We start from the raw sequence: 26,543 nt of genomic DNA, 5'->3' as shown, positions 1-26,543 counted from the left end.
TAATGACTTCATGACTTTCTTTGCTAATAAAATTTTAACTATTAGAGAAAAATTACTCATAACCATCCCAAAGGACGTTTCATTATTCTTTGGCTGCTTTCAGTGATGCCGGTATTTGGATAGACTCTTTCTCTCCGATTCTTCTGTCTGAGTTATTTTTCATTAGTTACTTCCTCCAACCATCAAACATGTCTATTAGACCCCATTCCTACCAGGTCTGCTCAAGGAAGCCCTACCATTAATTAATGCTTCGATCTTAAATATGATCAATCTATCTTTATTAGTTGGCTATTGTACCACAGGCTTTTAAGGTGGCAGTAATTAAACCATTACTTAAAAAGCCATCACTTGACCCAGCTATCTTAGCTAAATATAGGCCAATCTCCAACCTTCCTTTTCTCTCAAAAATTCTTGAAAGGGTAGTTGTAAAACCAGCTAACTGATCATCTGCAGAGGAATGGTCTATTTGAAGAGTTTCAGTCAGGTTTTAGAATTCATCATAGTACAGAAACAGCATTAGTGAAGGTTTACAAATGATCTTCTTATGGCCTCAGACAGTGGACATCATCTCTGTGCTTGTTCTGTTAGACCTCAGTGCTGCTTTTGATACTGTTTGACCATAAAATTTTTATTACAGCGATTAGAGCATGCCATAGGTATTAAAGGCACTGCGCTTGCGGTGGTTTGAATCATATTTATCTAATAGATTACAATTGTTTCATGTAAATGGGGAATCTTCTTCACAGACTAGGTTAATTATGGAGTTCCATAAGGTTCTGTGCTAGGACCAATTTTATTCACTTTATACATGTTTTCCCTTAGGCTAGTATTATTAGACGGCATTGCTTAAATTTTCATTGTTACGCAGATGATACCCAGCTTTATTCTATCCATGAAGCCAGAGGACACACCAACCAATAGCTAAACTGCAGGATTGTCTTACAGACATAAGACATGGATGACCTCTAATTTCCTGCTTTTAAACTCAGATAATAACTGAAGTTATTGTACTGGCCCCACAAATCTTAGAAACATGGTGTCTAACCAGATCCTTACTCTGGATGGCATTAACCCTGACCTCTAGTTATACTGTGAGAAATCTTGGAGTCATTTTTGATCAGGATATGTCATTCAATGCGCATATTAAACAAATATGTAGGACTGCTTTTTTGCATTTGAGCAATATCTCTAAAATTAGAAAGGTCTTGTCTCAGAGTGATGCTGAAAAACTAATTCATGCATTTATTTCTCTAGGCGGACTATGTAATTCATTATTATCAGGTTGTCCTAAAAGTTACCTGAAAGCCTTCAGTTAATTCAAAATGCTGCAGCTAGAGTACTGACAGGCACTAGAAGGAGAGAGCATATCTCACCATATTGGCCTCTCTTCATTGGCTTCCTGTTAATTCTAGAATAGAATTTAAATTCTTCTTCTTACTTATAAGGTTTGAATAATCAGGTCCCATCTTATCTTAGGGACCTCATAGATACCATATCACCCCAATAGAGCATTTCGCTCTCAGACTGCAGGCTTACTTGTAGTTCCTAGGGTTTGTAAGAGTAGAAATGGGAGGCAAGCCTTCAGCTATCGGCTCCTCTCTGTGGAACCAGCTCCCAATTCAGATCAGGGAGACAGACACCCTCTCTACTTTTAAGATTAGGCTTAAAATTTAGGCTTAAGATTAGTCTTAAAACTTGATCTCTGCTCCCCTCCACAGCATGTCTTTTTCTTGGTTCTCTCCCTCAGCCCCAACCAGTCCCAGCAGAAGACTGCCCCTCCCTGAGCCTGGTTCTGCTGGAGGTTTCTTCCTGTTAAAGGGAGTTTTTCCTTCCCACTGTCGCCAAGTGCTTGCTCACAAGGGGTCGTTTTGACTGTTGGGGTTTTTACGTAATTATTGTATGGCCTTGCCTTACAATATAAAGCGCCTTGGGGCAACTGTTTGTTGTGATTTGGCGCTATATAAATAAAATTGATGATGATGATGATGATGATGAAGTCTCAGTGTCATCTTCACTTTCCTCCATATCCGACTCCGGGAGGACGATGTCTGACTCAGGTAGTGCGATTCCCAAGTATCGCACTGCCCCCCTTTTCAAAAATTGCAGGCCCCTGGGCATTTAATAGACTAGATACAGTGTGTATCTATCTGTCTGTCTAGCTGTCTAGCTATCTACCTACCTACCGACACATAGGAACAGACATTTTATGTGGAAAATGTTTCTTTTTTCATTCATTCATTTTCTATACCTGCTTATCTTACCTGCTTGGGGTTTTTCCGTAATTATTGTATGGCTTTTGCCTTACAATATAAAGCGCCTTGGGGCAACTGTTTGTTGTGATTTGGCGCTATATAAATAAAATTGATTTGATTTGATACAACAGTTTATTACTGTAACATACAACAGTTTATTAATGTAACACGTAACATACAACAGTTTATTCATGTAACATGTAACAGACAACTGTTTATTACTGTAACATGCAACAGTTTATTCATGTAACATGTAACATTCAACAGTTCAAAATTCTTCATATTAACATACTGTCTGCAAATACAGTACGTGTGTTAATATGAAGAATTTTAAAAAATATCAGCTCTGTTTAGAATTCAGCAGACTAAAACAGATTGCTGTGGTTAATATGACCAATATATGAATTCATTGTCATTTGAATAAGGAGGCCAAAAGATCCTTGCAATATAATATGCAGTTCATTCGATTTTCAAATTACTTCCTCGTGCACAGTGGCATACACAGTTTATGCACTTGCATACCAAACACAATATCCTTGTTTTGAGGGTGGCTATATGCCATCCTGCTTGACAGCTGCAGATTGCATAGCCAAAGCCAAATCAGCATGTAGATCCCAAATTTCTTGTGGTGACCCTGACAAAAATGAAAGAACCCCAATGAAATTTCATTTATTTATTTATTTATTTATTTATTTATGGAACCACAACCACAGCGCTTACTGTAATTTAAAAACGGGACAGATATTTATACTGTGTAGTTATCAGGGAGACAGATACCCTCTCTACTTTTAAGATTAGGCTTAAACTTTCTCTTTTTTCGCTAAGGCTTATAGTTAGGGCTGGGTCGGGTGACCCTGGACCATCCCTTGGGTTATCTGCTTTAGACGTAGAGGGGGGGGGTTCCCATGATGCACCTGTTCTTTTCTCTTTTTGCTCCGTATGCATCACTCTGCATTTAATCATTAGTGATCGATCTCTGCCCCCCTTCACGGAATGTCTTTTTACCTGGTTTTTTCCCTCAGCCCCACCAGTCTCAGCAGAAGGACTTGCCCCTCCCTGAGACTGGTTCTGCTGGAGGTTTCTTCCTGTTAAAAGGGAGTTTTTCCTTCCCGCTGTTGCCAAGTGCTTGCTCATAGGGGGTCGTTTTGACCGTTGGGGTTTTTCATAATTATTGTATGGCCTTGCCTTACAATATGGAGCGCCTTGGGGCAACTGTTTGTTGTGATTTGGCGCTATATAAGAAAAAAGTTGATTGATTGATTGATTTTAATCTTTCTGCAGTAAAAAAAACTGGTATATGTTACAGATGGCACACTGTAGAGTAACAGTCCAGTACAGTAAGACTGGAAAATAACAGTATAGTAATACAGTAGAGTAACAGTATAGTAACACTATGGAATAACAGTGCAGTAACACTGTAGAATAACACTATAGTGACACTGTAGAACAACGGTGTAATACCAGCATAGAATAACGCTATATTAACACTGTAGAGTAGTATCATTGCAGTAACACTGTAGACTAAGAGTATGGTAACACTGGAAAATAACAGTGCAGTAACATTATCGAATAACAGTATTGTAACACTGTAGAACAACAGTGTAATAACACCATAGAATAACACTTTATTAACACTGTAGAGTATCATTGCAGTAACACTGTAGAATAAGAGTATGGTAACACTGGAAAATAACAGTGCAATAACACTGTAGAATAACAACATAATAACACTGTAGAATAACAGAATAATATGACTGTTGAATAACAGTATAATAGCACTGTAGAGTAACATTACAGCAACACTGTAGCATAACAGTATAAGGCTGTAGAATAATAGTACAATAATATTTTAGCGTAACTGTACAGTAACACTGTGGAATATCAGTGCAGTAACATTGTAGAATAACAGTATAGTAACACTGTAGAACAACAGTGCAGTCACACCATAGAAAAACAGTATATTAACACTGTTTGGTAACATTGCATTAACACTGGAAAATAACAGTGCAGTAAATGTAAATGGACTGCATTTATATAGCGCTTTTCCATCTGCATCAGATGCTCAAAGCGCTTTACAATAATGCCTCACATTTACTCCGATGTCAGGGTGCTGCCATACATGGTACTCATTACACACAGGGAGCAACTAGAGGATAAGGACCTTGCCCAAGGGCCCTTAGTGATCCTCAAGGATCCTCTGGTCTCAAGCCCAACACTAGACCATCACCTCCCCTGTGTGGAGACAAAATCCAGCAGCTAGGATTTTTATATGGGTGTAGCCAAAGCAGACCCTACTTCCCTCTTTCTCTGTCTCTGTCAGCTGGCTGTAAAATTGGAGATTTTCAAAACTGCGAATAAAACCACTGAAGAATATGAAAAATAAACCTCCTAAATAGCTAAGTAAAAATTATTGATCAATTTCCCCTTTTGAAAGTAGATAGTTTATATTATGTGATCAGTTTACATTTGAAGAAACCCCTGTTGTATTTCAATTACATGTTTTTCAATGTTTTAAACACAAGAAAGGATGAAGAAAGGATCTAGAAAGGAGAAGAATGAGAAAAGATGGAAGAATAATATAAAATTAACTGTGTGATTTATTTGTTTTTATTTATTTATTTTTATTAGCTTTTGTGTCTTTACTGTTTGACCCAGCAGTAGCTACAAAGGAATAGTTTTTATTTGAAAAATGAGGTTTGAGTCTTGATAACTGATGTTTTTCTTTCTCGAAAGAGAAAATAAAATCTCATTAAAGTTTTGTTGGAATAGACATATTTAGACGCTTCCAAATTGATTTTCTGTTGATCCACTGACAAAAGGGGAACTTCATTTAAAACTACATTGTTTTCTAAAATTTAGGGTGTGTAAGACTTCAGCATATGGAGTTAAATTTGTCTCATTAATACTTGCAAATGCACAGAGGGTGATTTACAAATATCCCTTAATTTTGTACACGTGCTTTGTGATCCACAAATACAAATTTCTGATTTGTAACTTGTGTGTCTAGTTTTACAGATAAATGTCTATTTGTAAATATATCATTTTTTCATTTGTAAAAAAAAAAAAAGGAATTTGCAAAACTGAAAATTCTTTTTATGAAGGGTGATTCAGCATTCGTGGATAGCTGATTAACACGCATTCATCACTTTGCTCAGTTACGCAATATTGAGACATTTTTAGCGCAAAACTCCACAAATCCACAAACAAACAGCTCGCAATTCAGACAAAGCAACACTGTCATCCCCGCAAATGCACAGAGGGTGATTTACAAATATTCCTCAATTTGTACATGTGTTTTGTGATCCACAAACACAAATTTCTGATTTGTAACTTGTGTGTTGGTTTTTACAAAAAAAAATGCGTATTTGTAAATATATTTATTTATTTTCATTTGTTAAAAAAAGCATTTGCAAAACTGAAAATTCTGTTTGTGAAATGTGATTCATCAATTGTAGATCACCGATTACATGCGTTCAACGTGTTGCTCTTTTATGCAATACTAAGACATCCTGAGCGCAAAACTGCAGGTGAGTTTCACAAATATATAAGCTGCTATTCACATTTCCATCGAGTAGATGGCAGTGTTGTTCATTTTGACAGGCAGGGACCGGTACGACTAAACACCGACAGGTATCAAAAGGATCCAACAAGAACCGACAGGAGCCCACGGGAACCGAAAGGAGTCCAGAGGAACCAACAGGAAACTGACAGGAGGCGATATAGTATTCTGCTGTTTTTGATTTTACATTTTTATGTGATTTAAATAAGTTCATATAGAGATTGGCTTTCAAGTGTTGTATGAATGTTTCTACACATTCCATATTGTGACCCAAAATGGATGTTGGAGATCTTCCATGACCAGACTCTGGAAGTTGCTGGGAATTACATTCAAGTTGCCATTGTCCAAAGTAGGAGGGTACTTTGGTTGTCATCGAGAGAAGTCATGGTGCACGGCCTGGGGGACATTTTTGGGCTTTATAGGGAAATGAGAAAGCAGTCTGTGATTGATCTGAGGGTAGATGAGGTAGAGAAATCTTTAAGCAGTATCTCACCATCTGTGGCCAAGTGACCCTCTGCCTGCTTACATAGGAATGAAAGCACTATGTTCCTCCAAATCAACACCTCATCCCAAGGCAGGTGTAGGCTCGAGTCTGAGAAACAGGCTCTGCTGTACTGTCCCATTGCACCAGCTGCTTTGAGTCAAGGTTGAACATCTCCAGTGTCAGGGTTATGGTAGATAATCTGCCAGGCAGCTGCGTACTACAACTGTTGAGAAAGACTGTGAAACAGCTGAGAGCAGGAAAAGCTCAAGGGATTTGTGATATCTGAGCTGAAAACTCCCTCAAGAGGATGGCAATGCTGTTCTACTGGCATTGCAAAAAATCTTTGTTTAAATCTGGAAGACAGATTGAAACAAAGGCAGACAACCAATCCATGCCCACCTCTTGAAAAAAGTATTGTCGATTGTAGTATTGAAAAGCTGAGTGAGGAGTTACAGTCTCTTCAGAAGATGTTTGCATGCTGTTGGAATTTCTTTGTGTCCAACAATCAGTTACTCTAGGAGACTCAGTTACTACAGGTACTACTTGTCTTCTAAGGGTATCAGCTACAACATTTTGGCCATGAGGTGCACATGTCTAAGTATGATCCACCACATGCATGCCTCCCACACGTTACCTATCTACTCTCCTGAGGTGTGCATAGGTTGTCTGGCTGCATGGGTGGCTGACATCCAGGATCCAAGGCAGTTGTGTGGTTGTAGTGTCTTGAAAGTGACCTGGCTGTTTGATGTCAAGTCAAGTCTGGGATTATCCGCGGGTGATGTGCTGCAGTGCATTAACCATCACACCACGGAAATTCCATGGGTCTTAGATGCCAATCTCCCAGGCAGACAGCTGATCCATCCCCACTTCTTGAATCTAACCACCTATACTCAACAAAAATATAAACGCTACACTTTTGGTTTTGCTCCCATTTTGTATGAGATGAACTCAAAGATCTAAAACTTTTTCCACATACACAATATCACCATTTCCCTCAAATATTGTTCAAAAACCAGTCTAAATCTGTGATATCAATCAATCAATTTTATTTATATAGCGCCAAATCACAACAAACAGTTGCCCCAAGGTGCTTTATATTGTAAGGCAAGGCCATACAATAATTACGTAAAAACCCCAACGGTCAAAACGACCCCCTGTGAGCAAGCACTTGGCGACAGGAAAAAGACATTGTTGTGAAAGTGTAGGAACACGGACCCACAACAGGGGGCGCAAATGAACGGACAATGGAGGAAGTCAAATAACAACGCTTTACTGTTGTGAATAAGCACAACAAACACGGCAGATCACAATAGTAAGCAATGAAGTCAATTCACAAAAATGTGTCACGTGGGCAGGCTCGAAGATAAGAGACGTCCGTCCAAAGCAGAACCGGAACCACACGATTTCCTCCGCCACCGAACCCCGGGAATACTGGAGCCGCCAAGTCCCGAACTCCCAGGTGGCCACTGCCTCCGCTTGTCGGATCTGGTACTGCTGGCGAGGAACAAAAAACAGTTAGATGTGGATGCGTTTGCACCCAGCAACACGTATGGTGGGAAAACCACCTCCACCTCTCATCAGAAACTGGTAAGTGCAGGAGTGTGAGTACTTATCAAAGAGGTAGGGAAAAAGTCCAACACAGTCTCCAGCTGTAAATACTCACTGTCTGCTATTAAACACACAAAGCAACAAAGTATTATCGTCGGGAAGACAACACAATCGGCTGAGCACTTTACCTCCTAGGTAGAGCGATATCTCGGCAACGAGGTGGAGATGTCGTCTTGCTGATATACTACTGAAGATCAGATGATTGGTGACAGCTGTCGTAGGTGATAAGTGACAGCTGTCACCCCGGCTGCTCCTGTGAGGCGGCAGCGCCCTCTTGTGCCTGGAGCCCGCACTCCAGGCAGGGTGTCCTCTGGTGGTGGTGGGCCAGCAGTACCTCCTCTTCAGCGGCCCACACAACAGACATGCTGTGGAAGAGAGCAGAGATCAATCACTAATGATTAAATGCAGAGTGGTGCATACAAAGCAAAAAGAGAAAGAAACACTCAGTGCATCATGGGAACCCCCCAGCAGTCTAAGTCTATAGCAGCATAACTAAGGGATGGTTCAGGGTCACCTGATCCAGCCCTAACTATAAGCTTTAGCAAAAAGGAAAGTTTTAAGCCTAATCTTAAAAGTAGAGAGGGTGTCTGTCTCCCTGATCTGAATTGGGAGCTGGTTCCACAGGAGAGGAGCCTGAAAGCTGAAGGCTCTGCCTCCCATTCTACTCTTACAAACCCTAGGAACTACAAGTAAGCCTGCAGTCTGAGAGCGAAACGCTCTATTGGGGTGATATGGTACTATGAGGTCCCTAAGATAAGCTGGGACCTGATTATTCAAAACCTTATAAGTAAGAAGAAGAATTTTAAATTCTATTCTAGAATTAACAGGAAGCCAATGAAGAGAGGCCAATATGGGTGAGATATGCTCTCTCCTTCTAGTCCCTGTGAGTACTCTAGCTGCAGCATTTTGAATTAACTGAAGGCTTTTCAGGGAACTTAGGAAATTTTCTTCAATTAGTGATGAGTAGTAAGATGTCCTAGCTTTACGGAGGGCTTTTTTATAGAGCAACAGACTCTTTTTCCAGGCTAAGTGAAGATCTTCTAAATTAGTGAGACGCCATTTCCTCTCCAACTTACGGGTTATCTGCTTTAAGCTGCGAGTTTGTGAGTTATACCACGGAGTCAGGCACTTCTGATTTAAAGCTCTCTTTTTCAGAGGAGCTACAGCATCCAAAGTTGTCTTCAATGAGGATGTAAAACTATTGACGAGATACTCTATCTCACTTAGAGAGTTTAGGTAGCTCCTCTGCACTGTGTTGGTATATGACATTAGAGAACATAAAGAAGGAATCATATCCTTAAACCTAGTTACAGCGCTTTCTGAAAGACTTCTAGTGTGATGAAACTTATTCCCCACTGCTGGGTAGTCCATCAGAGTAAATGTAAATGTTATTAAGAAATGATCAGACAGAAGGGAGTTTTCAGGGAATACTGTTAAGTCTTCAATTTCCATACCATAAGTCAGAACAAGATCTAAGATATGATTAAAGTGGTGGGTGGACTCATTTACATTTTGAGCAAAGCCAATTGAGTCTAATAATAGATTAAATGCAGTGTTGAGGCTGTCATTCTCAGCATCTGTGTGGATGTTAAAATCGCCCACTATAATTATCTTATCTGAGCTAAGCACTAAGTCAGACAAAAGGTCTGAAAATTCACAGAGAAACTCACAGTAACGACCAGGTTTGGAGGATTTAAGAAAATTGGCCAGATTTCTAGAAATGAGAGCTGCTCCATCCAAAGTGGGATGGATGCCGTCTCTCCTAACAAGACCAGGTTTTCCCCCGAAGCTTTGCCAATTATCTATGAAGCCCACCTCATTTTTTGGACACCACTCAGACAGCCAGCAATTCAGGGAGAACATGCGGCTAAACATGTCACTCCCAGTCCGATTGGAGAGGGGCCCAGAGAAAACTACAGAGTCCGACATTGTTTTTGCAAAGTTACACACCGATTCAATGTTAATTTTAGTGACCTCCGATTGGCGTAACCGGGTGTCATTACTGCCGACGTGAATTACAATCTTACCAAATTTACGCTTAGCCTTAGCCAGCAGTTTCAAATTTCCTTCAATGTCGCCTGCTCTGGCCCCCGGAAGACAATTGACTATGGTTGCTGGTGTCGCTAACTTCACATTTCTCAAAACAGAGTCGCCAATAACCAGAGTTTGATCCTCGGCGGGTGTGTCATTGAGTGGGGAAAAACGGTTAGAGATGTGAACGGGTTGGCGGTGTACACAGGGCTTCTGTTTAGGGCTACGCTTCCTCCTCACAGTCACCCAGTCGGCCTGCTTTCGCAGCTGCTCGGGATCTGCCAGAGGGAAACTAACAGTGGCTAAGCTACCTTGGTCTGCACCGACTACAGGGGCCTGGCTAGCTGTAGAATTTTCCACGGTGCGGAGCCGAGTCTCCAATTCGCCCAGCCTGGCCTCCAAAGCTACGAATAAGCTACACTTATTACAAGTACCATTACTGCTAAAGGAGGCCGAGGAATAACTAAACATTTCACACCCAGAGCAGAAAAGTGAGGAGAGACAGGAGAAGCCGCCATGCTAAACCGGCTAAGAGCTAGTAGCTGCGATAAGCTAGCAGATTCCTAAAAACACAGAAGGTGAATAATGTGTAAATAATTTAGAGGTGATTCAGCAGAGGGAGTGCTTTAGTTAAGGCACGTGAAGATTACACTGTGAAACAAATCGTTATCTAGTTAACTAGATCAATCTAACTGCGCAGATTAAACAGCTAACAGATACAGCAAAACACCGCTGTGCTCCGGAACAGGAAGTGATACAATACCGCAGTGAGAGCCAACCACCAGTAGAGGCAAGCAATGATAGTGAGCACTTCTCCTTTGCTGAGATAATCCATCCCACCTCACAGGTGTGCCATATCAAGATGCTGATTAGACACCATGATTAGTGCACAGGTGTGCCTTAGACTGTCCACAATAAAAGGACACTCTGAAAGGTGCAGTTTTGTTTTATTGGGGGGGATACCAGTCAGTATCTGGTGTGACCACCATTTGCCTCATGCAGTGCAACACATCTCCTTCGCATAGAGTTGATCAGGTTGTCAATTGTGGCCTGTGGAATGTTGGTCCACTCCTCTTCAATGGCTGTGCGAAGTTGCTGGATATTGGCAGGAACTGGTACACGCTGTCGTATACGCCGGTCCAGAGCATCCCAAACATGCTCAATGGGTGACATGTCCAGTGAGTATGCCGGCCATGCAAGAATTGGGACATTTTCAGCTTCCAAGAATTGTGTACAGATCCTTGCAACATGGGGCCGTGCATTATCCTGCTGCAGCATGAGGTGATGTTCTTGCATGTATGGCACAACAATGGGCCTCAGGATCTCGTCACGGTATCTCTGTGCATTCAAAATGCCATCAATAAAATGCACCTGTGTTCTTCATCCATAACAGATGCCTGCCCATACCATAACCCCACCGCCACCATGGGCCACTCGATCCACAACATTGACATCAGAAAACCACTCACCCACATGACGCCACACACGCTGTCTGCCATCTGCCCTGAACAGTGTGAACCGGGATTCATCTGTGAAGAGAACACCTCTCCAACGTGCCAAACGCCAGCGAATGTGAGCATTTGCCCACTCAAGTCGGTTACGACGACGAACTGGAGTCAGGTCGACTCCCCCAATGAGGATGACGAGCATGCAGATGAGCTTCCCTGAGACGGTTTCTGACAGTTTGTGCAGAAATTCTTTGGTTATGCAAACCAATTGTTTCAGCAGCTGTCTGAGTGGCTGGTCTCAGACGATCTTGGAGGTGAACATACTGGATGTGGAGGTCCTGGGCTGGTGTGGTTACACGTGGTCTGCGGTTGTGAGGCTGGTTGGATGTACTGCCAAATTCTCTGAAACGCCTTTGGAGACGGCTTATGGTAGAGAAATGAACATTCAATACACGAGCAACAGCTCTGGTTGACATTCCTGCTGTCAACATGCCAATTGCATTCTCCCTCAAATCTTGCGACATCTGTGGCATTCAATCAATCAATCAACTTTTTTCTTATATAGCGCCAAATCACAACAAACAGTTGCCCCAAGGCGCTCCACATTGTAAGGCAAGGCCATACAATAATTATGAAAAACCCCAACGGTCAAAACGACCCCCTATGAGCAAGCACTTGGCCACAGTGGGAAGGAAAAACTCCCTTTTAACAGGAAGAAACCTCCAGCAGAACCAGGCTCAGGGAGGGGCAGTCTTCTGCTGAGACTGGTTGGGGCTGAGGGAAAGAACCAGGAAAAAGACATGCCGAGAAGGGGGGCAGAGATCGATCACTAATGATTAAATGCAGAGTGATGCATACGGAGCAAAAAGAGAAAGAAACAGTGCATCATGGGAACCCCCCACAGTCTACGTCTAAAGCAACATAACCAAGGGATGGTCCAGGGTCACCCGATCCAGCCCTAACTATAAGCCTTAGCGAAAAGGAAAGTTTTAAGCCTAATCTTAAAAGTAGAGAGGGTATCTGTCTCCCTGATCTGAATTGGGAGCTGGTTCCACAGGAGAGGAGCCTGAAAGCTGAAGGCTCTGCCTCCCATTCTACTCTTACAAACCCTAGGAACCACAAGTAAGCCCGCAGTCTGAGAGCGAAGCGCTCTAATGGGGTAATATGGTACTACGAGGTCCCTAAGATAAGATGGGACCTGATTATTCAAAACCTTATAAGTAAGAAGAAGAATTTTAAATTCTATTCTAGAATTAACAGGAAGCCAATGAAGAGAGGCCAACACGGGTGAGATATGCTCTCTCCTGCTAGTCCCCGTCAGTACTCTAGCTGCAGCATTCTGACCAACTGAAGGCTTTTTAGGGAACTTTTAGGACAACCTGATAATAATGAATTACAATAGTCCAGCCTAGAGGAAATAAATGCATGAATTAGTTTTTCAGCATCACTCTGAGACAAGACCTTTCTGATTTTAGAGATATTGCGTAAATGCAAAAAGGCAGTCCTACATATTTGTTTAATATGCGCTTTGAATGACATATCCTGATCAAAAATGACTCCAAGATTTCTCACAGTATTACTAGAGATCAGGGAAATGCCATCCAGAGTAACGATCTGGTTAGACACCATGCTTCTAAGATATGTGGGGCCAAGTACAATAACTTCAGTTTTATCTGAGTTTAAAAGCAGGAAATTAGAGGTCATCCATGTCTTTATGTCTGTAAGACAATCCTGCAGTTTAGCTAATTGGTGTGTATCCTCTGGCTTCATGGATAGATAAAGCTGGGTATCATCTGCGTAACAATGAAAATTTAAGCAATACCGTCTAATAATACTGCCCAAGGGAAGCATGTACAAAGTGAACAAAATTGGTCCTAGCACAGAACCTTGTGGAACTCCATAATTAACTTCAGTCTGTGAAGAAGATTCCCCATTTACATGAACAAACTGTAATCTATTAGACAAATATGATTCAAACCACCGCAGCGCAGTGCCCTTAATACCTATGACATGCTCTAATCTCTGTAATAAAATTTTATGGTCAACAGTATCAAAAGCAGCACTGAGGTCCAACAGAACAAGCACAGAGATAAGTCCACTGTCCGAAGCCATAAGAAGATCATTTGTAACCTTCACTAATGCTGTTTCTGTACTATGATGAATTCTAAAACCTGACTGAAACTCTTCAAATAGACCATTCCTCTGCAGGTGATCAGTTAGCTGTTTTACAACTACCCTCTCAAGAATCTTTGAGAGAAAAGGAAGGTTGGAGATTGGCCTATAATTAGCTAAGATAGCTGGGTCAAGTGATGGCTTTTTAAGTAATGGTTTAATTACTGCCACCTTAAAGGCCTGTGGTACATAACCAACTAACAAAGATAGATTGATCATATTTAAGATTGAAGCATTAAATAATGGTAGGACTTCCTTGAGCAGCCTGGCAGGAATGGGGTCTAATAAACATGTTGATGGTTTGGATGAAGTAACTAATGAAAATAACTCAGACAGAACAATCGGAGAGAAAGAGTCTAACCAAATACCGGCATCACTGAAAGCAGCCAAAGATAACGATACATCTTTGGGATGGTTATGAGTAATTTTTTCTCTAATTGTCAAAATTTTGTTAGCAAAGAAAGTCATGAAGTCATTACTAGTTAAAGTTAATGGAATACTCAGCTCAATAGAGCTCTGACTCTTTGTCAGCCTGGCTACAGTGCTGAAAAGAAACCTGGGTTGTTCTTATTTTCTTCAATTAGTGATGAGTAGAAAGATGTCCTAGCTTTACGGAGGGCTTTTTTATAGAGCAACAAACTCTTTTTCCAGGCTAAGTGAAGATCTTCTAAATTAGTGAGACGCCATTTCCTCTCCAACTTACGGGTTATCTGCTTTAAGCTACGAGTTTGTGAGTTATACCACGGAGTCAGACACTTCTGATTTAAAGCTCTCTTTTTCAGAGGAGCTACAGCATCCAAAGTTGTCTTCAATGAGGATGTAAAACTATTGACGAGATACTCTAACTCCCTTACAGAGTTTAGGTAGCTACTCTGCTCTGTGTTGGTATATGACATTAGAGAACATAAAGAAGGAATCATATCCTTAAACCTAGTTACAGCGCTTTCTGAAAGACTTCTAGTGTAATGAAACTTATTCCCCACTGCAGGGTAGTCCAACAGGGTAAATGTAAATGTTATTAAAAAATGATCAGACAGAAGGGAGTTTTCAGGGAATACTGTTAAGTCTTCTATTTCCATACCATAAGTCAGAACAAGATCTAAAATATGATTAAAGTGGTGGGTGGACTCATTTACTTTTTGAGCAAAGCCGATAGAGTCCAACAATAGATTAAATGCAGTGTTGAGGCTGTCATTCTCAGCATCTGTGTGGATGTTAAAATCGCCCACTATAATTATCTTATCTGAGCTAAGCACTAAGTCAGAGAAAAGGTCTGAAAATTCACAGAGAAACTCACAGTAACGACCAGGTGGACGATAGATAATAACAAATAAAACTGGTTTTTGGGACTTCCAATCTGGATGGACAAGACTAAGAGACAAGCTTTCAAATGAATTAAAGCTCTGTCTAGGTTTTTGATTAATTAATAGGCTGGAATGGAAGATTGCTGCTAATCCTCCACCCCGGCCCGTGCTACGAGCATTCTGACAGTTAGTGTGACTCGGGGGTGTTGACTCATTTAAACTAACATATTCATCCTGCTGTAACCAGGTTTCTGTTAGGCAGAATAAATCAATACGTTGATCAATTATTATATCATTTACCAACAGGGACTTAGAAGAGAGAGACCTAATGTTTAATAAACCACATTTAACTGTTTTAGTCTGTGGTGCAATTGAAGGTGCTATATTATTTTTTCTTTTTGAATTTTTATGCTTAAATAGATTTTTGCTGGTTATTGGTGGTCTGGGAGCAGGCACCGTCTCTACGGGGATGGGGTAATGAGGGGATGGCAGGGGGAGAGAAGCTGCAGAGAGGTGTATAAGACCACAGCTCTGCCTCCTGGTCCCAACGCTAGACAGTCACAGTTTGGAGGATCCAAAAAAAAATTGGCCAGATTTCTAGAAATGAGAGCTGCTCCCTCTAAAGTGGGATGGATGCCGTCTCTCCTAACAAGACCAGGTTTTCCCCAGAAGCTTTGCCAATTATCAATGAAGCCCACCTCATTTTTTGGACACCACTCAGACAGCCAGCAATTCAAGGAGAACATGCGGCTAAACATGTCACTCCCGGTCTGATTGGGGAGGGGCCCAGAGAAAACAACAGAGTCCGACATTGTTTTTGCAAAGTTACACACCGATTTAATGTTAATTTTAGTGACCTCCGATTGGCGTAACCGGGTGTCATTACTGCCGACGTGAATTACAATCTTACCAAATTTACGCTTAGCCTTAGCCAGCAATTTCAAATGTCCTTCGATGTCGCCTGCTCTGGCCCCCGGAAGACAATTGACAATGGTTGCTGGTGTTGCTAACTTCACATTTCTCAAAACAGAGTCGCCAATAACCAGAGTTTGATCCTCGGCGAGTGTATCGTCGAGTGGGGAAAAACGGTTAGAGATGTGAACGGGTTGACGGTGTACACGGGGCTTCTGTTTAGGGCTACGCTTCCTCCTCACAGTCACCCAGTCAGCCTGCTTTCCCGACTGCCCGGGATCTGCCAGGGGGGAACTAACGGGGCTAAGCTACCTTGGTCCGCACCGACTACAGGGGCCTGGCTAGCTGTAGAATTTTCCACGGTGCAGAGCCGAGCCTCCAATTCGCCCAGCCTGGCCTCCAAAGCTACGAATAAGCTGCACTTATTACAAGTACCGTTACTGCTAAAGGATGCCGAGGAATAACTAAACATTTCACACCCAGAGCAAAAAAGTACGGGAGAGACAGGAGAAGCCGCCATGCTAAACCGGCTAAGAGCTAGTAGCTGCGCTAAGCTAGCGGATTCCCAAAAACACACAAAGTGAATAATGTGCAAATAATCCAGAGGTGATTCAGCAGAAGGAATGCCCCAATCAAGGCACCAAACAGGCCATGAAGCAGCACAGGGAACGCACAACAACGGTGCTAAGATAAAATAAAAAAAAACAAAAAAAAACGAAAGCGTTAGCAAGCTAGTTAGCTTGCCAACGCTAATGAAAGTTAGCTGATAAAAGTGCTCCTTCGCGATGTTTCGACCGTTAGAGGTCTTCCTTAGGCGTTGGAGCACAGTAAAAAAGTAAAAAATAAAAAATAAAAAGGTAAAAAAGTAAAAAAAGTCTTGAAAAAGACTGTTAGTTCAAGTCCAAAGCAGCAGGTAGCAGTCTCTGTGTAAACAGTCCCAACCAAAAAAATATATATCCGGGATCCTGACCACATCCACAGCACAGCATTGTGCTGTGTGATAAAACTGCACCTTTCAGAGTGGCCTTTTATTGTGGGCAGTCTAAGGCACACCTGTGCACTAATCATGGTGTCTAATCAGCATCTTGATATGGCACACCTGTGAGGTGGGATGGATTATCTCAGCAAAGGAGAAGTGCTCACTATCACAGATTTAGACTGGTTTGTGAACAATATTTGAGGGAAATGGTGATATTGTGTATGTGGAAAAAGTTTTAGATCTTTGAGTTCATCTCATACAAAATGGGAGCAAAACCAAAAGTGTTGCATTTATATTTTTGTTGAGTGTATATGTCACCAACAGGTGAAACATGAGCATGTGCGTGGGCTTCTCCAGCTACTGGGGTTCTCAACACAAAGGCACCTATATGCATGATGTAGCCAGTGGTACAGAGCCTTCTGAATACAGCTCTATACTGTACCTTATGATGATTATGTGGAACTCCTGCCCTTAAATTATTGTCTGTATCTAGTTCACAGCCTTCATTACATGGGCCTGTGCTTTTTGTTTCCCTGAAGCTTCAAAATGTGGGTTATGAAAAATCATTTGCACATGAAGACTTTATGTGCAAAATATAGTGTCATGGTTAATATGGCAGTATTATTTCTACAGCTATAATATGCTGTAAAATTCTTAAAAGGACACTAAAATGTAAAGTGATGAAGAGAATTATGTGTTCTTATAAGCAGTTGAATGAAGCACTGATGTTTTGTTCCAAAGCAGCAGCTCAGTGTCTCAGTAAGATCATATCATTATGTTGAAGGCTTCACAAGGTTTCACATGGTGAAAATTTTCACCATGTGAAAATTGTCATCTAAAATCTATTTTTAAAACCTGACAGATCACTGTGCCTTTATTTATTCATATTAGGTCTGTTGAAATTGTCAAATGTTACAAAATCCTTTGGGCCACATGTTGTTCTTATTCCACTCATAAAATAAAAGATCTGTGCCAATTTTTTAACAAAAACATGTGGTTTGAAGTTTCTCACAACTTTTACTTTTTTTCACTATATAACATGAACAGCCCTAATTCATATATTTCAAATAGAAAAGCCAAAGTGCCTATCTCTTGTACATATCTCATTTTGCTCAAAATCTCAACTCATTTAACTTTCATTACTTAGTGCATTACAAAGTTTAATTTCATTATTTTAAAAGGATCTAACCCTTCTTATCTGTCTCTTGTCTTCAGGCTGTCCAATGCCCAGGGCATCAATATCCACATTCTTGGAACTACTACTGTTCTCATGATTGCTAACGTCACTGAAGAGGATTATGGGAACTACACCTGTGTGGCCTCGAACCGACTGGGCATCCAGAACGCCAGCCTTTTCCTGTATAGTGAGTACCTGTCTAAGCACGGGGGGGTATTTTAATGGCATGAGAATCTTTTTTCTTTATCTTTTTTTAGGTCCATAGTTGATATAATTCAATTTCAATTGCTTATAGATGAGGTAGAAAGATTGTAATACTGCTTTCATTCAGCAGAGGGCACAATGTACATGGTGTTGCCTCCGTTTCCAAGACAGTGACCTTAGTTGTGTGAAGCGCCTTTAGGGAACTTTGTTGTGATTTGGTGCTAAATAAATTCAATAAATTAAATTAAAATTAAATAAATTAATTCAGTTATCCACAGTGGCTATAAAAATTTGTCGGCCTGATGCGCGTGATAGACAAAATGATATACCAATTTAGACACTGCACAACCCTAATGCAAATTATTTTTGCCACATTTTTTGTATCCACATCTTGGGTTGTAAAAAAGGTATTAGCAGGAAGCAGTTTACTTCAAAACATCTGCATGTAATGTAAATATGATTTATGATATATAAAGATATAATGATATATAATCTCTAGAAGTACAGGGTGACCCCAAAAAAACAGAACTAAAATAAAAATTGTAATAAATACTGCAAAGGTCCAGCAAATTTCTTGAGTCTTTCATTCTCTAAAGTTTCATTTATCTTGGTCACTTTGCATATAAATCACCTTTCAAAATTATGCTCCAAGCGGTCCATAATGGCAAAATAGGACTCCATGCAAAATGTCTTTTCCTGATTGGACTTTTGTTCAATTTATTACAATTTTTATGGGTTCTCTTTTGTGTGTGTGTGGGGGGGGGTGTCACCATGTGTAATATTTAACTGTTTCCTATGGTCTAGGGTTTTAAAAAGCAAACACGTTTCATAATATATCATAATATAAATTGTAATACTTGTACAATCACATTTCTTATATGGATTCCGCACCCAGCCATCATGATGCAAATCTTCCGAGCCATACCAAGCACTACTATCATACATTTGCATCACTCCTATAGCATCTTTATATCTTACATTACAGACAAAAAGAGAAGTACATACAATCATTTCTGAATCACCTCTAAATTATTTACACATTATTCACTTTGCGTGTTTTTAGGAATCCGCTAGCTTAGCGTAGCTACTAGCTCTTAGCCGATTTAGCATGGCGGCTTCTCCTGTCTCTCCCGCACTTTTCTGCTCTGGGTGTGAAATGTTTAGTTATTCCTCGGCCTCCTTTAGCAGTAATGGTACTTGTAATAAGTGTAGCTTATTCGTAGCTTTGGAGGCCAGGCTGGGCGAATTGGAGACTTGGCTCCGCACCGTGGAAAATTCTACAGTTAGCCAGGCCCCTGTAGTCGGTGCGGACCAAGGTAGCTTAGCCGCCGTTAGTTCCCCCCTGGCAGATCCCGAGCAGCCGGGAAAGCAGGCTGACTGGGTGACTGTGAGGAGGAAGCGTAGCCCTAAACAGAAGCCCCGTGTACACCGCCAACCCGTTCACATTTCTAACCGTTTTTCCCCACTCGACGACACACCCGCCGAGGATCAAACTCTGGTTATTGGCGACTCTGTTTTGAGAAATGTGAAGTTAGCGACACCAGCAACCATAGTCAATTGTCTTCCGGGGGCCAGAGCAGGCGACATTGAAGGAAATTTGAAACTGCTGGCTAAGGCTAAGCGTAAATTTGGTAAGATTGTAATTCACGTCGGCAGTAATGACACCCGGTTACGCCAATCGGAGGTCACTAAAATTAACATTAAATCGGTGTGTAACTTTGCAAAAACAATGTCGGACTCTGTAGTTTTCTCTGGGCCCCTCCCCAATCAGACCGGGAGTGACATGTTTAGCCGCATGTTCTCCTTGAATTGCTGGCTGTCTGAGTGGTGTCCAAAAAATGAGGTGGGCTTCATAGATAATTGGCAAAGCTTCTGGGGAAAACCTGGTCTTGTTAGGAGAGACGGCATCCATCCCACTTTGGATGGAGCAGCTCTCATTTCTAGAAATCTGGCTAATTTTCTTAAATCCTCCAAACCGTGACTATCCAGGGTTGGGACCAGGAAGCAGAGTTGTAGTCTTACACACCTCTCTGCAGCTTCTCTCCCCCTGCCATCCCCTCATTACCCCATCCCCGTAGAGACGGTGCCTGCTCCCAGACTACCAATAACCAGCAAAAATCTATTTAAGCATAAAAATTCAAAAAGAAAAAATAATATAGCACCTTCAACTGCACCACAGACTAAAACAGTTAAATGTGGTCTATTAAACATTAGGTCTCTCTCTTCTAAGTCCCTGTTGGTAAATGATATAATAATTGATCAACATATTGATTTATTCTGCCTAACAGAAACCTGGTTACAGCAGGATGAATATGTTAGTTTAAATGAGTCAACACCCCCGAGTCACACTAACTGTCAGAATGCTCGTAGCACGGGCCGGGGCGGAGGATTAGCAGCAATCTTCCATTCCAGCTTATTAATTAATCAAAAACCCAGACAGAGCTTTAATTCATTTGAAAGCTTGTCTCTTAGTCTTGTCCATCCAAATTGGAAGTCCCAAAAACCAGTTTTATTTGTTATTATCTATCGTCCACCTGGTCGTTACTGTGAGTTTCTCTGTGAATTTTCAGACCTTTTGTCTGACTTAGTGCTTAGCTCAGATAAGATAATTATAGTGGGCGATTTTAACATCCACACAGATGCTGAGAATGACAGCCTCAACACTGCATTTAATCTATTATTAGACTCTATTGGCTTTGCTCAAAAAGTAAATGAGTCCACCCACCACTTTAATCATATCTTAGATCTTGTTCTGACTTATGGTATGGAAATAGAAGACTTAACAGTATTCCCTGAAAACTCCCTTCTGTCTGATCATTTTTTAATAACATTTACATTTACTCTGATGGACTACCCAGCAGTAGGGAATAAGTTTCATTACACTAGAAGTCTTTCAGAAAGCGCTGTAACTAGGTTTAAGGATATGATTCCTTCTTTATGTTCTCTAATGCCATATAACAACACAGAGCAGAGTAGCTCCCTAAACTCTGTAAGGGAGATAGAGTATCTCGTCAATAGTTTTACATCCTCATTGAAGACAACTTTGGATGCTGTAGCTCCTCTAAAAAAGAGAGCTTTAAATCAGAAGTGTCTGACTCCATGGTATAACTCTCAAACTCGTAGCTTAAAGCAGATAACCCGTAAGTTGGAGAGGAAATGGCGTCTCACTAATTTAGAAGATCTTCACTTAGCCTGGAAAAAGAGTCTGTTGCTCTATAAAAAAGCCCTCCGTAAAGCTAGGACATCTTTCTACTCATCACTAATTGAAGAAAATAAGAACAACCCCAGGTTTCTTTTCAGCACTGTAGCCAGGCTGACAAAGAGTCAGAGCTCTATTGAGCTGAGTATTCCATTAACTTTAACTAGTAATGACTTCATGACTTTCTTTGCTAACAAAATTTTAACTATTAGAGAAAAAATTACTCATAACCATCCCAAAGACGTATCGTTATCTTTGGCTGCTTTCAGTGATGCCGGTATTTGGTTAGACTCTTTCTCTCCGATTGTTCTGTCTGAGTTATTTTCATTAGTTACTTCATCCAAACCATCAACATGTTTATTAGACCCCATTCCTACCAGGCTGCTCAAGGAAGCCCTACCATTATTTAATGCTTCGATCTTAAATATGATCAATCTATCTTTGTTAGTTGGCTATGTACCACAGGCTTTTAAGGTGGCAGTAATTAAACCATTACTTAAAAAGCCATCACTTGACCCAGCTATCTTAGCTAATTATAGGCCAATCTCCAACCTTCCTTTTCTCTCAGAAATTCTTGAAAGGGTAGTTGTAAAACAGCTAACTGATCATCTGCAGAGGACTGGTCTATTTGAAGAGTTTCAGTCAGGTTTTAGAATTCATCATAGTACAGAAACAGCATTAGTGAAGGTTACAAATGATCTTCTTATGGCCTCGGACAGTGGACTTATCTCTGTGCTTGTTCTGTTAGACCTCAGTGCTGCTTTTGATACTGTTGACCATAAAATTTTATTACAGAGATTAGAGCATGCCATAGGTATTAAAGGCACTGCGCTGCGGTGGTTTGAATCATATTTGTCTAATAGATTACAATTTGTTCATGTAAATGGGGAATCTTCTTCACAGACTAAAGTTAATTATGGAGTTCCACAAGGTTCTGTGCTAGGACCAATTTTATTCACTTTATATATGCTTCCCTTAGGCAGTATTATTAGACGGTATTGCTTAAATTTTCATTGTTACGCAGATGATACCCAGCTTTATCTATCCATGAAGCCAGAGGACACACACCAATTAGCTAAACTGCAGGATTGTCTTACAGACATAAAGACATGGATGACCTCTAATTTCCTGCTTTTAAACTCAGATAAAACTGAAGTTATTGTACTTGGCCCCACAAATCTTAGAAACATGGTGTCTAACCAGATCCTTACTCTGGATGGCATTACCCTGACCTCTAGTAATACTGTGAGAAATCTTGGAGTCATTTTTGATCAGGATATGTCATTCAAAGCGCATATTAAACAAATATGTAGGACTGCTTTTTTGCATTTACGCAATATCTCTAAAATCAGAAAGGTCTTGTCTCAGAGTGATGCTGAAAAACTAATTCATGCATTTATTTCCTCTAGGCTGGACTATTGTAATTCATTATTATCAGGTTGTCCTAAAAGTTCCCTAAAAAGCCTTCAGTTAATTCAAAATGCTGCAGCTAGAGTGCTGACGGGGACTAGAAGGAGAGAGCATATCTCACCCATATTGGCCTCTCTTCATTGGCTTCCTGTTAATTCTAGAATAGAATTTAAAATTCTTCTTCTTACTTATAAGGTTTTGAATAATCAGGTCCCATCTTATCTTAGGGACCTCGTAGTACCATATCACCCCAATAGAGCGCTTCGCTCTCAGACTGCAGGCTTACTTGTAGTTCCTAGGGTTTGTAAGAGTAGAATGGGAGGCAGAGCCTTCAGCTTTCAGGCTCCTCTCCTGTGGAACCAGCTCCCAATTCAGATCAGGGAGACAGACACCCTCTCTACTTTTAAGATTAGGCTTAAAACTTTCCTTTTTGCTAAAGCTTATAGTTAGGGCTGGATCAGGTGACCCTGAACCATCCCTTAGTTATGCTGCTATAGACGTAGACTGCTGGGGGGTTCCCATGATGCACTGTTTCTTTCTCTTTTTGCTCTGTATGCACCACTCTGCATTTAATCATTAGTGATCGATCTCTGCTCCCCTCCACAGCATGTCTTTTTCCTGGTTCTCTCCCTCAGCCCCAACCAGTCCCAGCAGAAGACTGCCCCTCCCTGAGCCTGGTTCTGCTGGAGGTTTCTTCCTGTTAAAAGGGAGTTTTTCCTTCCCACTGTAGCCAAGTGCTTGCTCACAGGGGGTCGTTTTGACCGTTGGGGTTTTACATCATTATTGTATGGCCTTGCCTTACAATATAAAGCGCCTTGGGGCAACTGTTTGTTGTGATTTGGCGCTATATAAAAAAAAAAATTGATTGATTGATTGATTGATTTCTAAATCTCAGCATTCTTCATTAATTCAAATCATTGTGACATTTATAACTTATAAACTGTCACATTGAATTGACAGTGATGAGATTTAATATCTTGTTTTGTACGAATTCAAGATGTCCTCATCTCATTTTTACAGTAGGATGTATTTTATTTAAGGTGGTGATAGAGGGCAATAGCTAATGTAGCTAAAATGGAACCTCCTATATATATATATATATATATATATATATATATATACAGTACTGTTCAGAATAATAGTAGTGCTATGTGACTAAAAAGATTAATCCAGGTTTTGAGTATATTTCTTATTGTTACATGGGAAACCAGTAGATTCAGTAGATTCTCACAAATCCAACAAGACCAAGCATTCATGATATGCACACTCTTACGGCTATGAAATTGGGCTATTGTTATATATATATATATATATATGTGTGTGTGTGTGTGTGTGTGTGTGTGTGTGTGTGTGTGTGTGTGTGTGTGTGTGTGACACACACACCTGTCTACTGACAGTGCATGTCAGAGCACAAACCAAGCATGAGGTCAAAGGAATTGTCTGTAGACCTCCGAGACGGACCCGGCGCCACGAGGGGGCGTTTGGGGGCGTTTGGCGGATGTGAGAGTTATCAAAAATAAAAATAAAAAAGAAAGAAAAAGAAATACTGAAAAATATAGCGCCTCGCAGTTTCGCGGATTTTTGTAGTCCAATTTTGCATGCTTTTTTTTTTTTTTACAGCGCATTGTGCTCTGCTTCCTCATCAAGCAGGCCGGTGTTCTGTCGAGATGACGGGACACCTGTTGCCGCACCGCGAAGAGAGTACGCGCATTGTGTTCTGCGTGTCTATTTATAAGAATCTTCTCGCCCAGAAGAAAAAAGAGTGCCAACAACTACCCATAACTGTGTTCTTCACTCGGAAAAAGACACCTGCACTGAGGTGTGAGTGGAAAATGGCACGGCGCCAGGACAAAGAGGCGCGATCAGAGGAACTGTGAAATACTGGTCAGTCACTATTAATAATTTCTTATGTGTCCAACCTCGTAGGTTGATCGTTAAAATTAAATTTGTTAGTTCTAAAAGCCATCATAATTATTTACAGGAAAACGTTCTATTTTTATTTCTCAAACAAATGTTTGGGCCTGAAAACAGGTTGATCTTATTTTTCTACTAAGGTTTGAACTTTGAGAGTGTTTACACATGAGAGAAAAGTGAGAAAATGTTAATGCCTGTTTGAGAAAAGTGTATAAAGTGTGTAGTGAGGGGTTTTACAGCCTTAAAACGTCTATAATAATTGTAAAAATAACGCTGTCTACTTCGCGGATTTCGCCTATTGCGGGCTATTTTTAGAACGTAACTCCCGCGATAAACGAGGGACCACTGTATATCTACATGAAATGTTTATCTTTGACCCGTTGTGTGACTGTCATGCTCAACTGCGCTGTGTTTGCGCTTGTGATGGAGGGCTTTATGTGGAGTTAATCTACTGTCTCGTGTCGTTTCTCAGATCAGTTGTTGGTTTGGTTTTGTGGATCACTTGACCGAGGGTCTATACATTCAAATAATAATTAAAAAAATACTGTCATTCATTTCCTTTATTTACATTCAAATAATAATTAAAAAAAATACTGTCATTCATTCATTTCCTTTATTTACATTCAAATAATAATTAAAAAAATACTGTCATTCATTCATTTCCTTTATTTACATTCAAATAATAATTAAAAAATACTGTCATTCATTCATTTCCTTTATTTACATTCAAATAATAATTAAAAAAATACTGTCATTCATTCATTTCCTTTATTTACATTCAAATAATAATTAAAAAAATACTGTCATTCATTCATTTCCTTTATTTACATTCAAATAATAATTAAAAAAAATACTGTCATTCATTCATTTCCTTTATTTACATTCAAATAATAATTAAAAAATACTGTCATTCATTCATTTCCTTTATTTACATTCAAATAATAATTAAAAAAATACTGTCATTCATTCATTTCCTTTATTTACATTCAAATAATAATAAAAAAAAATACTGTCATTCATTCATTTCCTTTATTTACATTCAAATAATAATAAAAAAAATACTGTCATTCATTCATTTCCTTTATTTACATTCAAATAATAATTTAAAAATACTGTCATTCATTCATTTCCTTTATTTACATTCAAATAATAATTAAAAAAAATACTGTCATTCATTCATTTCCTTTATTTACATTCAAATAATAATTAAAAAAATACTGTCATTCATTCATTTCCTTTATTTACATTCAAATAATAATAATAAAAAAATACTGTCATTCATTCATTTCCTTTATTTACATTCAAATAATAATTAAAAAAATACTGTCATTCATTCATTTCCTTTATTTACATTCAAATAATAATAAAAAAAATACTGTCATTCATTCATTTCCTTTATTTACATTCAAATAATAATTAAAAAAATACTGTCATTCATTCATTTCCTTTATTTACATTCAAATAATAATTAAAAAAAATACTGTCATTCATTTCCTTTATTTACATTCAAATAATAATTAAAAAAAATACTGTCATTCATTCATTTCCTTTATTTACATTCAAATAATAATTAAAAAAATACTGTCATTCATTCATTTCCTTTATTTACATTCAAATAATAATTAAAAAAATACTGTCATTCATTCATTTCCTTTATTTACATTCAAATAATAATAAAAAAAAATACTGTCATTCATTCATTTCCTTTATTTACATTCAAATAATAATTAAAAAAATACTGTCGTTCATTCATTTCCTTTATTTACATTCAAATAATAATTAAAAAAAATACTGTCATTCATTCATTTCCTTTATTTACATTCAAATAATAATTAAAAAAAATACTGTCATTCATTCATTTCCTTTATTTACCCAGGTAAAAAACTCATT

At 39.6% G+C, this 26,543-nt stretch overlaps 1 protein-coding gene across 1 annotated transcript in view; it reads left to right on the top strand.

Annotated features, from left to right (window-relative positions):
* The window catches only part of lsamp (limbic system associated membrane protein), an 888,177-nt gene that overhangs the window by 850,525 nt on the left and 11,109 nt on the right, over nt 1–26,543 (top strand). Inside the window, 1 exon segment of the mRNA XM_034167919.1 lies at nt 17,965–18,113. Coding sequence (XP_034023810.1) covers nt 17,965–18,113 — 149 coding nt within the window.

This window comes from Thalassophryne amazonica, chromosome 4 (assembly GCF_902500255.1).
Source record: "Thalassophryne amazonica chromosome 4, fThaAma1.1, whole genome shotgun sequence".
Taxonomy (NCBI): Eukaryota; Metazoa; Chordata; class Actinopteri; order Batrachoidiformes; family Batrachoididae; genus Thalassophryne; species Thalassophryne amazonica.
The sequence above is the reverse complement of the archived record's forward strand: the minus strand, read 5'-3'. Positions and strand labels throughout refer to the sequence as shown.